The following is a 12432-nucleotide window of genomic DNA, read 5'->3' as shown; positions in this document are numbered from 1 at the left end:
ATGCTGCATTCTATTGAACGACATAACACAAACAAATTTTATACAAAGCACCACAACAAGGGTATCTACATTGATACAGAGTTTATGATCCAGATCGTAAGAAATTTATTATATATGCAATTAATTGAAGCAAAATTTGTATTGGCGCAGCGACATGTCGCTGCTATTTGGCTCATGGAACTCAGTACCGCTTGCTTGTGCGGAATATCTTTGTGTTTCTTTCGTCACCATTTTTTTATAAAGCGTTTTGACAGTTGTTCCCAACTTAGTACTAGGCTTTAGGTAAGAAATTAAAAAAAATTTTAATGTAAATAAATTTTTACAAAATTTTCCAATTTCTCCCAAACCTTAAAATTCGTATTTTTCGAATATTAGTGGATATACGTTCTTATGGTTCTTTTACTATTCTAAAATGTACCCCCAAAATAAAATCATGGCTACGTCTCTGATAAGTACCCAAACAATACAATTTACCAAAACAAATGAAGGTGGAAAAACATATGATGGGGTTACCAACATGTCTTTTGTTTGTTAACAGCGCCTTTTTTTTTGAGGCCAAAATTATATGGACAACCTGAATGTTTACAATAAGCGAAAGAATGTTTAATGGAAACTTTTACCCGTAAACGAACTTAATATCCACCTTAAGCCTAGTACTGAGTTCATTCGCGTGAAAATTTTCTGTTAATTGATTGCGAAATATGCTGCATTCTATTGAACGACATAACACAAACAAAAAGTCATACAAAGACACACAACAAGAGCAAATACGTACCGGATTGACCCGATGAAGTCCTTAATCGGCAAGGGCAGCCGCCTCAATGTAGAACTCACTGATACAGCAACAATCCAGATCGTGAGATATTAGGTTAGGTAAGAGTGGCAGTCCTTTACAGACTCACTTAGACACTTTTAAGTTCATTGTGATACCACAGTAGCGACAGACCAAGGCTTCTGGCGGGAATCAAACCCACGACCCCTGCACTGGTAATCCAAGCACGCTACCAACTCGGCTACCTGGACGCCCAATTTAATTAAAGCGATGAGAAATTAATTGAAGCGAAATATGTATTGGCGCAGCGACATGTCGCTGCTATTTGGCTCATGGAACTCAGTAACGCTTTTGCGGAATGTCTTTGTGTTCTTTTCGTCACCATTTTTTTACAGAGCGTTTTGACAGTTGTTCCCAACTTAGTACTAGGCTTTAAATAAGAAAATGAGAAAATTTTCTATGTAAATAAATTTTTACAAAATTTAATTTTTTTCTTTGTTTTTGAAAAAGGTTATTAAATATCCTATGTTAAAATCTAAAACATGCCCTTAAAGTTAAAAACAAAAATAAATAAATATATGCATAATTTCTTTTTTCATATGTATATAAAGTCCGTGTTTAGGTCAGTTTGTATAGTCTGTACGTGTTGGTTGGTTGATTGGTTGGTGTCTATGTGAAGATCTGTATAATTTTGTTAACTTATATTTGTTTATAATCCATACAATTATCGTTATTATGTTTTAAACATTTGTTAGCTTACGCTATACATCATCTTCTACTTCTTTTTCTTCGTCTTCATCTTCATCTTGGGTATACATGGTTGTTGGGTAGGTGTAATCTTTTTTTTTTTTTGTTTTTATTTTGGGCTTCACTCCTGGCTGTGAAGCCCCATTGTCTACTTGTCTCCTTTAACTCCTTTTAAACCCCATAATTTAGGCATATTCTTCATTGGTTTTTATTTTGTATTCAGGCTTTTGATGTTGCTGCTGGTTTTGCGGCTGCGGCTACAGCTACAGCAACGGCAGAGTTCTGTTGCAAATGCAGGCTGCTGCTATTACTACCTACTATGTTATGTTGCATATCATGGTTGATCTGCTGCTGTTGTTGTATACTACGTGTTGTGACCGTATAACAAGGTCCACATAGTCTCACCGGGCTAAAGAGTTTGGCATCGGGCAATGCGGCCCAGAATTCAGAGCAATCAGCACAGAATATTTGGCCACAGGATCTGTGCAGAGGATGGTGGTGGTGGTGCAGCGGGAATAAAAGCAAAGAAAAGAAGGAAAGCAAAAAAATAATAAGTTTTCATATTTCTTTCATAAGTAGCCTAGGGAGTATACAAATTAAAGCAAAGCAATGGAGCAATAACAAAATCAATGGGCCTTGGAATACATTTTTGCAACAAAATTCAAATTTTTCAAAAAACTACTCGAAAAGCTGAATGGATTAAGAAATAAGAAGCAAAAATAGAAATAACCTATATAGAAAGAGTAAAATTCATCCCTTTTTTTTGAAAATTTGGCAAATATTCCGCATAAAATTATCCGTAATCCTTTCTGTTTGGTTATATGCACAGTCTTCAGCAATATTACTGATAACACTGTGAGGAATGCTTAAGTGAAAGAATTGAAACCTCCAGCAACTCAGTTTTTGAAAAAACTTGTAAATTGAACTAAAGGGTGATTTTTTTGAGGTTAGGATTTTCATGCATTAGTATTTGACAGATCACGTGGGATTTCAGACATGGTGTCAAAGAGAAAGATGCTCAGTATGCTTTGACATTTCATCATGAATAGACTTACTAACGAGCAACGCTTGCAAATCATTGAATTTTATTACCAAAATCAGTGTTCGGTTCGAAATGTGTTCATTCACCGTTCAGCGATGAGGCTCATTTCTGGTTGAATGGCTACGTAAATAAGCAAAATTGCCGCATTTGGAGTGAAGAGCAACCAGAAGCCGTTCAAGAACTGCCCATGCATCCCGAAAAATGCACTGTTTGGTGTGGTTTGTACGCTGGTGGAATCATTGGACCGTATTTTTTCAAAGATGCTGTTGGACGCAACGTTACGGTGAATGAACACATTTCGAACCGAACACTGATTTTGGTAATAAAATTCAATGATTTGCAAGCGTTGCTCGTTAGAAAGTCTATTCATGATGACATGTCAAAGCATACTGAGCATCTTTCTCTTTACACCATGTCTGAAATCCCACGTGATCTGTCAAATACTAATGCATGAAAATCCTAACCTCAAAAAAATCACCCTTTATTTAACAAAAATGTTTATAATAAAGCTCCACCAGAGGGCTCTGCTTTCCACTACAGGGAATGCTTTTCAACTCCAAAACTTAAATCAAACGCCAAAAGAATTAAACACATATTTTAGGGTAAAATTTTTGATGCCCAATTCCTCCAAAATTCCATTTTAGAAGAATTATGTCAAAGACAAAAATATTCTTCATCAAATTTTACTAAAGGTAACTGAACAAAAGATATCAGTATATATAATACTTATCAAAAAAGAATATCGGTATCATTTTTGGCAAAAAAAAAAAACTGACTGAAGCAATAGTTCAAAGTTTTCTAAGAAAAAATTTCTAAAAATTTCAAGGTAATTTTTAAGTTTGAAACTCCTTAATTTTTTCGAATTTAGAAAATTTTAAAGCATCCTGCAGTTCGAAATTCGACGAGGAATCGCAAAGTAAATAAAATTCCTAAAAAATCAACATTTTATTTTTTTGCATTTTTTTAGCAAAGGGGTGTTACCCTTTCCAAAATCTTCAATTTTTGATGCAAAATTTTTTTTTGAGTTGAGTATACAGTATTGAAGTTTAAGGCGAGAAATGAGATTTAGTGCAACTCCTGTGCTGTTTCCCAAATAAAAAAGCTCAAAATCGCATAATTGAACTTATAAATAATCGAAAAAAATTCATGTGAGTTCGAAATTGCTGTAACTTCTTTAGACTTTTGATCTACGAAATTCTGGAAGCGCCATTAGATTTGTGGAGAAAAGCTCTTTCCGCAATGGTGCTGGTCGAAGAAATACTTCAAAGTTTTCTATGAAAAAAATCGATTTAGGCCTAAAAATTTCAAGGTAATTTTTAAGTTCGAAAACGGTGTAATTCCTTCTTTTTGTGGAATTTAGAAAATGTTAAAGCATTCCGCAATTCGAAATTCGACGACGAATCACAAAGTAAACAGAATTTCTAAAAAATCAAAATTTAATTTTTTTGCGGGGTGGTAACCCTTTCCAATTATTCAATTTTTTATGCGAAAACATTTTTTGAGTTGAGTATGCAGCATTGAAGTTTAAGGCGAGAAATGAGGTTCAGAGCAACTCCTGCCTTGTTTCCAAAAAAAAGATCAAAATCGCATAATTGAAATTTAAAAAAAATCCTAAAAACATCTATGTGGGTCAGAAACTGCTGAAACTTCCTTAAACCTTCGAACTCCGAAATTCTGGAAGCACCATTAGATTTGTGGAGAAAAGCTCTTTCCGTAATGGTGCTGGTCGAAGCAATACTTCAAAGTTTTCTATGAAAAAAATCGTAAAAATCGATCTATATTGGGCCTAAAAATTTCAAGGTCATTTTTAAGTTCAAAAACGCTGTAAATCCTTCATTTTTTCGAATTTAGAAAATGTTAAAGCTTTTCGCAGTTCGAAATTCGACGAGGAATCGAAAAGTCAACAAATTTCCAAAAAAATCAACATTTTATTTTTTTTTTTGCATTTTTTTACCAAATGGTTTACCCTTCCCAAAATTTTCAATTTTTGATGCGAACAAATTTTTTGAGTTGAGTATGCAGCATTGACGTTTATGGCGAGAAATGAGGTTTGGTGTAACTCCTGTGTTGTTTCCCAAAAAACAAGCCCAAAATCGAATAATTGAACTTAGAAATAGTCGAAAATAAAATACATGTGAGTTCAAAAGATCGGTGAATTCGACACCCCTCGATCTAAATATGAGAGATGGATGGACATTGTATAACTTCAATGGGGCACAATATGCATACCTCAGAAAACGATGCTCTTCGAATTGGTGCAAGATTTCGAGATAGTTCAATTACAAATAGTGTACGCCATGGTAACCTTGCCGCATATCGAGGGGCTATAACCTTTAATGGAGCACAAAACGACGACATGACGACCTTGATGAATATCGAGGGGCATATAGGAAAGTGCAGAAAACTTTAGAAAAAATATGCCATGAAGTGACTGTCGAAATAACAATTTTAAGTCCATTGTGATACCACAGTAGCGACAGACTAAGGCTTCTGGTGGGAATCGAATCCACGGCCGTTGCAGTGGTAATGGAAGCACGCTACCAACTCGGCTACTGAGACGCCCTGTATATGGACTTACTGGAGAAGCATTTCCTCTCTACCCATTTCTTTATTTTTCACGTTTTTGGGAACAACTAAGAACTCACATCTTTTTACGTTTTTTTCTCTTACACTTCTTCTTATTGGGCAAATGGGAGACTTCTCTCATATCAATGAGAGGATTTAAAAAATATTAAAGCCACATTTTACATCAATTTATTCGATACTTCACATTATGGATTCTTGGTGGTTAAAACACTTTGCAAAAATTTGTCAATATAGGTGCACATTTTGGGTTTAACACCCATATTAAAGTACCGCTTGATCTTAAGTAGACTAAATCAATCTTTCCAAACAATAGATTGACTTAATTTGGCATTTCAATATCTCAGGGGATAAAGCCCTTCGATTGTCAACATCGGTTCACGCTTTGACTTGTCTCTCATATAACGGTACCGCTGGAATTAAGTTTTCTAAGGTTTTTGGCCTTTTGGTATAGCCTCCATATGATGTTCAAACCTCTCCATGAAGTTGCTCGAGAAGACAAATGGGGAATATGGTATACTAGGTATTTAGGATGGAGCGGCTCCCCAAACACGGCTTTATATTGTCGTGATTGGTCTATGTATCAGTTTGTCGGGTTTTGGGCGGGCCCGCGGTACCCCAGGCTTTTTAGGGGAGACATTTTGACATTTCGACGGAAATGAAGTTCAGTTTATGGGTTGATTTAGGACAGGCCCCTAAACACTTGGTTCCCCCCATTTGGGGCGACATCCCACTACTTGGACTTATTTTTTATGCCATATTTGTAATCTACTGCCGAATACTTTTCATTTGAGTCCCATATTGATAGGAACGTCGGATATATCTGTTTAGAGGATTTTTGGGGTTGGGTTGGCCCGTTGGGTACTTCGACCCAAAGACCATATTCGTTTTCTAGTCTCCAATACCTTTCATTTGATACCCATATTGTGCTTATCAGTCCCCTTTTGCTTTTGGGTGGCGTTTTTGGGGTAAGAGAGAGGGTCCGCCACCATCCTATATCTAAAAATTATAAAACCTATGTTTCCTTCCACAAAAATTTACATAATCTATGGAAATTTTAAGAAAAAAAAAAAAACAAACCGAGTTTCATCATATAGTCATGACGGGTCATATGACCATTTGGGGCATTTTTGGGGGTGGGGTGACCCCCAACACTTCAATCTAATTTTGTATGCCAGATTCGTAATCTTCTCCCGAATACCTTTTATTTAAGCCCCACACTGATGTGGATGATCAATTTGTCTGCTTTTAGAAGTTTTAGGGTTAGGGCGACTTACTGTGTACTTACACCCAATTTTTAGTACATCGTTAATATTCTACTCTTCAATACCTTTCATTTGATATCCATATTGTTCTTATCGGTCCACTTTTGATTTTGGGTGGTGTTTTTGGGGTAACGGGGGAGGGTCCGCCAACTTCCGATATCAAGAAATTATAAAGCCTATTCCTCCTTCCTCACTATATTCATAATCTACTCCCGAATACCTTTCATTTGAGATCTATGCTCGTCCAATAAACCTATTTTCGTACTCTACTCCTGAATACCTTTCATCTGAGTCCCATATTGTCTTGATCGGTACACTTTTGTTTTTGGGTAGTACTTTTGAGCTAAGGGGGAGTGTCCGCTCCCCTTCCGATATCAAAAAATTATATAGACTATGTTTCCTTCCAGACCAAGCTACACAATCTGTGAAAATTTGAAGGCAATCGGTTCAGCCGTTTTGAGTCTATACGGAAAAAACAAACAAACCGACAAACAAACAAAAATTCATTTTTATATATTGGGTTGCCCAAAAAGTAATTGCGGATTTTTTAAAAGAAAGTAAATGCATTTTTAATAAAACTTAGAATGAACTTTAATCAAATATACTTTTTTTACACTTTTTTTCTAAAGCAAGCTAAAAGTAACAGCTGATAACTGACAGAAGAAAGAATGCAATTACAGAGTCACAAGCTGTGAAAAAATTTGTCAACGCCGACTATATGAAAAATCCGCAATTACTTTTTGGGCAACCCAATATAAGAGTCATTGAAGTCATCAGCTTATAGACCGTTTCAGATCATATTTGGCAGGTATGTTATATGTATCATTGTATCAATTTCTTTACATTTTCTTGAAGGAATAATTATTATGCTGTTTGGTACAAACCCTTCAAAAGTATCTCTATAACATTTATAATAAAATTCTTAATAATTGTTAATGTGTATGTATGTGTGATAATTGTATTTAGTTCAATAATTCAACAGTAGAAGATGATTAAAACAACATTAAAAATAAGTATGGGTTATTTACAATGAAATAAAGTGTTTACACAAAATATAAAGGAAGAAAAGAAGATGGATTAATAGATTAAAGAAAAACAAGTACACGCGTGCTAAGTTCGGCAGGGCCGAATCTTGGGAACCCACCACCTAAAATATGGGAGCTATATCTAGTTGTAGACCGAATTGGACGAACACTATATGCAAAATTTCAGCCAAATCGGAAAAAAATCGCGGTTTGTAAGTTCTCAAGAAGTCAAATCGGGAGATCGGCTTATATGGGAGCTATATCATGTTCTTGACCGATTTCAAACGTACTTAAGAAAGTTGTAGGGAGTCATAACAGAACGCCATGTATAAAATTTGAGTCAAATCGGATGAAAATTGAGGCTTCCTGGGGCTCAAGAAGTCAAATCGGGAGATCGGTTTATATGAGATCTATATCAGGTTAAAGACCGATTTGGACCGTACTTGGCTCCTTTGTTGGAAGCCATAACAGAACACTACAAGTCAAATTTCAGCCAAATCGGACAAAAATTGTGGCCTCCAAGGGCTTAAGAAGTCAAATCGGTAGATCGGATTTCGACGGATGTCCATCCATCCGTCTGTCGTGATTTCCACAGACGGATGGATGGACATGGCTTGTTCGAATCAGAATTTCAAGACGACCAAGAATATATATACATTATGGGGTCCTACATCAATATTTCGAGATGTTACAAACGGAATGACTAGATTAGTATACCCCCATCCTATGGTGGTGGGTATAATTAATAACATGTTGGCAACAAAGTTGGTATAAATTCAGCAAAACCACGATATGATAGAAATAAGCAAGGTGGAGGCCACCGTAGCGCAGAGGTTAGCATGTCCGCCTATGAGCTCAACGCCTGGGTTCGAATCCTGGCGAGACCATCAGAAAAAATTTTCAACGGTGGTTTTCCCTTCTAATGCTGTCAACATGTGTGAGGTACTATTCCATGTAAAACTTCTCTCCAAAGAGGTGTCGCACTGCGGCACGCCGTTCGGATTCGTCTTTAAAAAGGAGGCTCCTTATCATTGAGCTTAAACTTGAATCGGACTGCACTCATTGATATGTGAGAAGTCTGCTCCTGTTCCTTAATGGAATGTTTATGGGCAAGATTTGTAAAGCAAGTCTATAACTCTGGCTAGCTATCGATACCTTGCTGTCTATGGGTTTTTGCTACTATTCAGAAAATAAAGAATAAAAAACATTTTAGGAAGTGATGCAATATGTGTTTTGCTTATAGCTCTGGCTAGCTGTGGATATTAGAACTTCTTCTGAGTAGGTGCAAGAAAGAAATGGCACAAATCTCTTCATATCTGTTTTTTTTTATTAAAAATGGCAATGCATTAAGAAAATGACAATGCATTATTTGAAGAAGTTATCTGCTTTCTAAAAGTGATTTATGATTTTTTTCAGTATGCTCGTAGATGATACTAGCATGATTATTTCAGCCGAATTAAAACATTTGCAACTATTCAAATGGTTTTCAATTTAATTTAAATACTCGTATACAAATTGCATACATTTCTGCCGTCTTTTATTTTTCAAAAAAGCAAAAACAAATATGTCAAAAAAATCTGGACACAAAACGGGGAGGTTAGTAACAGTCTCACAGTGAATTGGAAAAACAAAATTAAGAAATGAAAAGTTAACTACAAAAAATATAGTATATATAAAGTAAAAAAGAGATAAAAAGAAACAAAAAAATGCAAAAATTGAAAAAATTACACACAACTCAACATAGAAGGAAAAAAAGATCGAAACAAAGTAACCAAAAGAAAAAAATAAACAAACAAAATATTACAAAACCAAAAGTCTTTTATACATTGAATTATAATGCGCACCGGCAATGGTGTTTCCTTCGGCCCAGCCAAAATTCCGTCTGACAACTGGTGCAACGCGAAACAGCATGATCTGGTACCCATAATACGCTTGTGGCATTTGGTTGCATTGAGGAACTGGTTGTGGTGCAGGATGATGGACCACTGGTACTGCGATCTTCAACAGCTTCCCATGAACAGATCGAAGCATTCTCTACATTATCAAGTGCAGAGCACTGTACAAGGTAAAGAAGAGGGCGAAAAAAAAACATCGAAAGAAAGAGAGAGAAAAGTACATAAAACAGAAATAATTTACAACGTTATTAACAGCTAGTATATTTTTTACAATAAACTTGTATTAAATATGTAGGTCCATATATAAAAGACGATTTCATGCTGTTACAAACTGTTTTTGAGCTTTATTATTTTTAATATTGTTGTTTTTAATTCAAGCTCGAGGTCTTTCCCGTTTTTCTCTTTTCTCTTTTATCTATGCATCGATATTTCCCATTTCAATGGAATTCATTTTCATGATCTACAACCAATTAAATTTTTTTAAAGTATTGACATCACTGTTTCTATTTTATTTAACTTACATATCTAAATGAGAAACAAAACACAAACAAAAACTTTATAGATATGCGACCGTCTTTGTTCACTCGTTGTACCAACAGTCTGTAGTTCCTTGCGCATCCCTCTGTGTCTGCTTTGTAATTCATGCGTTTTGTTGTTGTCGTTTTGATGATGTGTGTGTGGCGTTTCTAGTGTTAGTCTCTTGTTGTAATTTATCTCGTTATCTATTATTCATACTCTCTCTAAGTCTGGCTCATGGTGTTCTGTTGCACAGTGTTCTGCTAATGACGTTTTTTGGTGTGTGTTTCTACTCCTTAATTTAATGTGAGATTTATGCCCCGCCAGTCTAGTTTTTAACTTATTTTTGGTGGTTCCAAAAAAACGGCATTAGCAGAACACTGTGCAACAGAACACCATGAGCCAGACTTAGAGAGAGTAGGAATAATAGATAACGAGATAAATTACAAGAGACTAACACTAGAAACGCCACACATCATCAACACGACAACAACAAAACGCATGAAATACAAAGCAGACACAGAGGGATGCGCGAGCAACTACAGACTGTTGGTACAACAAGTGAACAAAGCCCTATAAGAAAAACTACTAAACAGTAGCAAAGCAGACAACGACTTCTGAAGACGGTCGCATAACTATAAAGTTTTTGTTTCTCATTTAGATATGTAAGTTAAATAAAATAGGAACAGTGATGTCAATAGTTTAAAAATATATTTAAATGGTTGTAGATCATGAAAATGCATTTCATTGAAATGCGAAATATCGATGCATAAATAATAAATAATAAAGAAAAGAGAAAAACAAGAAAGACCTCGAGCTTGAATTAAAAACAACAATATTGAATAAATAAGTTCGAGTTAGAAATAATCAACATTTTATTTTTTTTTTTAAACATATAATGCGCAAAAAGCTGATATAGTCAACAAAGCTTAAATTTTAAATATATAAGACTGACAATGTTAGCTTAGAGAGGCATCAGCAACATTCAAGGGCTTGTTTAAAAGATTTTTTTTATATCACCGTTAAAGCTATCCCAACAACATAATCACCACCTAGTGGATAGAGTGCAATCGCCGCATAGTGATGTCAGGTTAGTTTGGATAAGAAGAGAATGGTACCAGACATTAGATGTCTAGTAATCCGCCGAGGACACCATGTACCTCATTGTAATTCTTCAATCGCTTATCTCCTTTAAATCCGGGTAGTTTAAAGGGCGTCGCCTTTGGTAATGGCATAAATGTACATTTTCGTCGTGTTAATCTCCATAATGTAGAGCGATATTTATAAAATTGAGCTTCTAAATGAAGCAGCATGACAGGCAGTTTTAAACAGCTCACATGTGGTTACGACAAAGAAACCTTGTTGACCACGTACAAAGCAATTGGTCGGCCTGTGGTAAGTTATGTAGCGCCAGTGTGGTCTCGTCAGCTTTGTGACACGCAGTGGAATAATATTCAGAGCTGTTAGAATTCCGCCCTTCGAACTGCGACGGGCTGTCTCCTCAGTTCTCATGTGGACCACCTCCATCAGGAGACAAAGATCCTACCAGTGCGAAGACGTAGCTACATGCTGTCTAAGCAATACCTTTTGGGCTATTATCGCAGAGACCGACCATCCAAATCATCATCTTGTGGATAGATATCCACCGCCCAGAAACCTTAAGGTAGATCTACATGATCTAGAGCGTGAGGTTCAGCGCTACAAAAGAGAACCTCTAGTTCAAGCGGTATATCAAGCAAGTCTAGCTATACAACATTCATGCAGACACGGTAGCAAATGCGGTAAATGACAACCGGTTAACTAGAGTCGTTATGGCTCAATTACGTTCCGGCAGATGCAGCCGCCTCAACTCCTACAGAGCAAGGATTGATGCCGAGTCGCCTTGTCCTTTTTAAAATGTTGGATTTGAAGTTTAATTTCCTGTCCAGCAAAACACCCAGGTATTTTACGCTGCCGCTGTAGGCAACTGAGTCAAAGTTATAGTTATCAACATTCAATATTTTCTTGTGCACGTTATTTAGCGTTCACGTTATTTAGCGCTAACTTTAATAACTTTTTTTTTATTTCCGTTTATTGCTGATTCCTTCAATATTATCGGCATAGGCAAGCAATATTCACATCCATTGAATGTAAAATGGCTGTCGAGCAAGATGGACGATATCATAATATTTAATTAGTCTCTGACAGTATCTGGCGTAGTGGCAATATTTGGTCAAAGGTGGCTTTGCCAGTTTTACATTTTCACTGATAGGGTCCAATTATTGTTGTGACATCAGATCTCAGTCTCTCGCACAATAGGTTCCTTCATATTTTGTATGCGATGGGAAGGAGACTTTTTTCTCAGCGTCATGTTGGTTGATACAGCGTTTAGCCTCCAATTTTATATAGATCGACTTTCAACCCATCAGCTACTGTTGTCTTCTTATACTTTAATCAGGTTACTGCTATTAAAACTTTATTCAATGTTTGAATGCTAAAAACTCGATACCGTTATCAGGACAACAAACAATTTTTTTATAACAAAAAAAGTCAACCCCTTATAAAAATTAAGTTGTAATCATCACTTCCCTTCCACGCTTTCCCTATC

General features: G+C 36.0%; 1 protein-coding gene across 4 annotated transcripts in view; it reads right to left on the bottom strand.

Annotated features, from left to right (window-relative positions):
- Positions 1 to 1551: 1551 nt before the first annotated feature.
- The window catches only part of LOC106087414 (myotubularin-related protein 4), a 61863-nt gene continuing 50982 nt past the window's right edge, over positions 1552 to 12432 (bottom strand). For 3 of the 4 annotated variants that reach the window (XM_059366585.1, XM_059366588.1, XM_059366586.1), the window contains 2 exons: positions 9279 to 9490; positions 1552 to 2000 (listed from right to left, as the gene is read on the bottom strand). In XM_059366585.1, coding sequence (XP_059222568.1) covers positions 1739 to 2000; positions 9279 to 9490 — 474 coding nt within the window. In that variant the 3' untranslated portion in view covers positions 1552 to 1738. Of the gene's footprint in view, positions 2001 to 9259; positions 9491 to 12432 lie in introns of all 4 variants that reach the window. The other variant, XM_059366587.1, reaches the window with a different exon arrangement.

The sequence above is a fragment of the Stomoxys calcitrans genome, chromosome 4 (genome assembly GCF_963082655.1).
Source record: "Stomoxys calcitrans chromosome 4, idStoCalc2.1, whole genome shotgun sequence".
Lineage (NCBI taxonomy): Eukaryota > Metazoa > Arthropoda > Insecta > Diptera > Muscidae > Stomoxys > Stomoxys calcitrans.
This window is presented reverse-complemented; position numbering and strand designations above follow the sequence as displayed.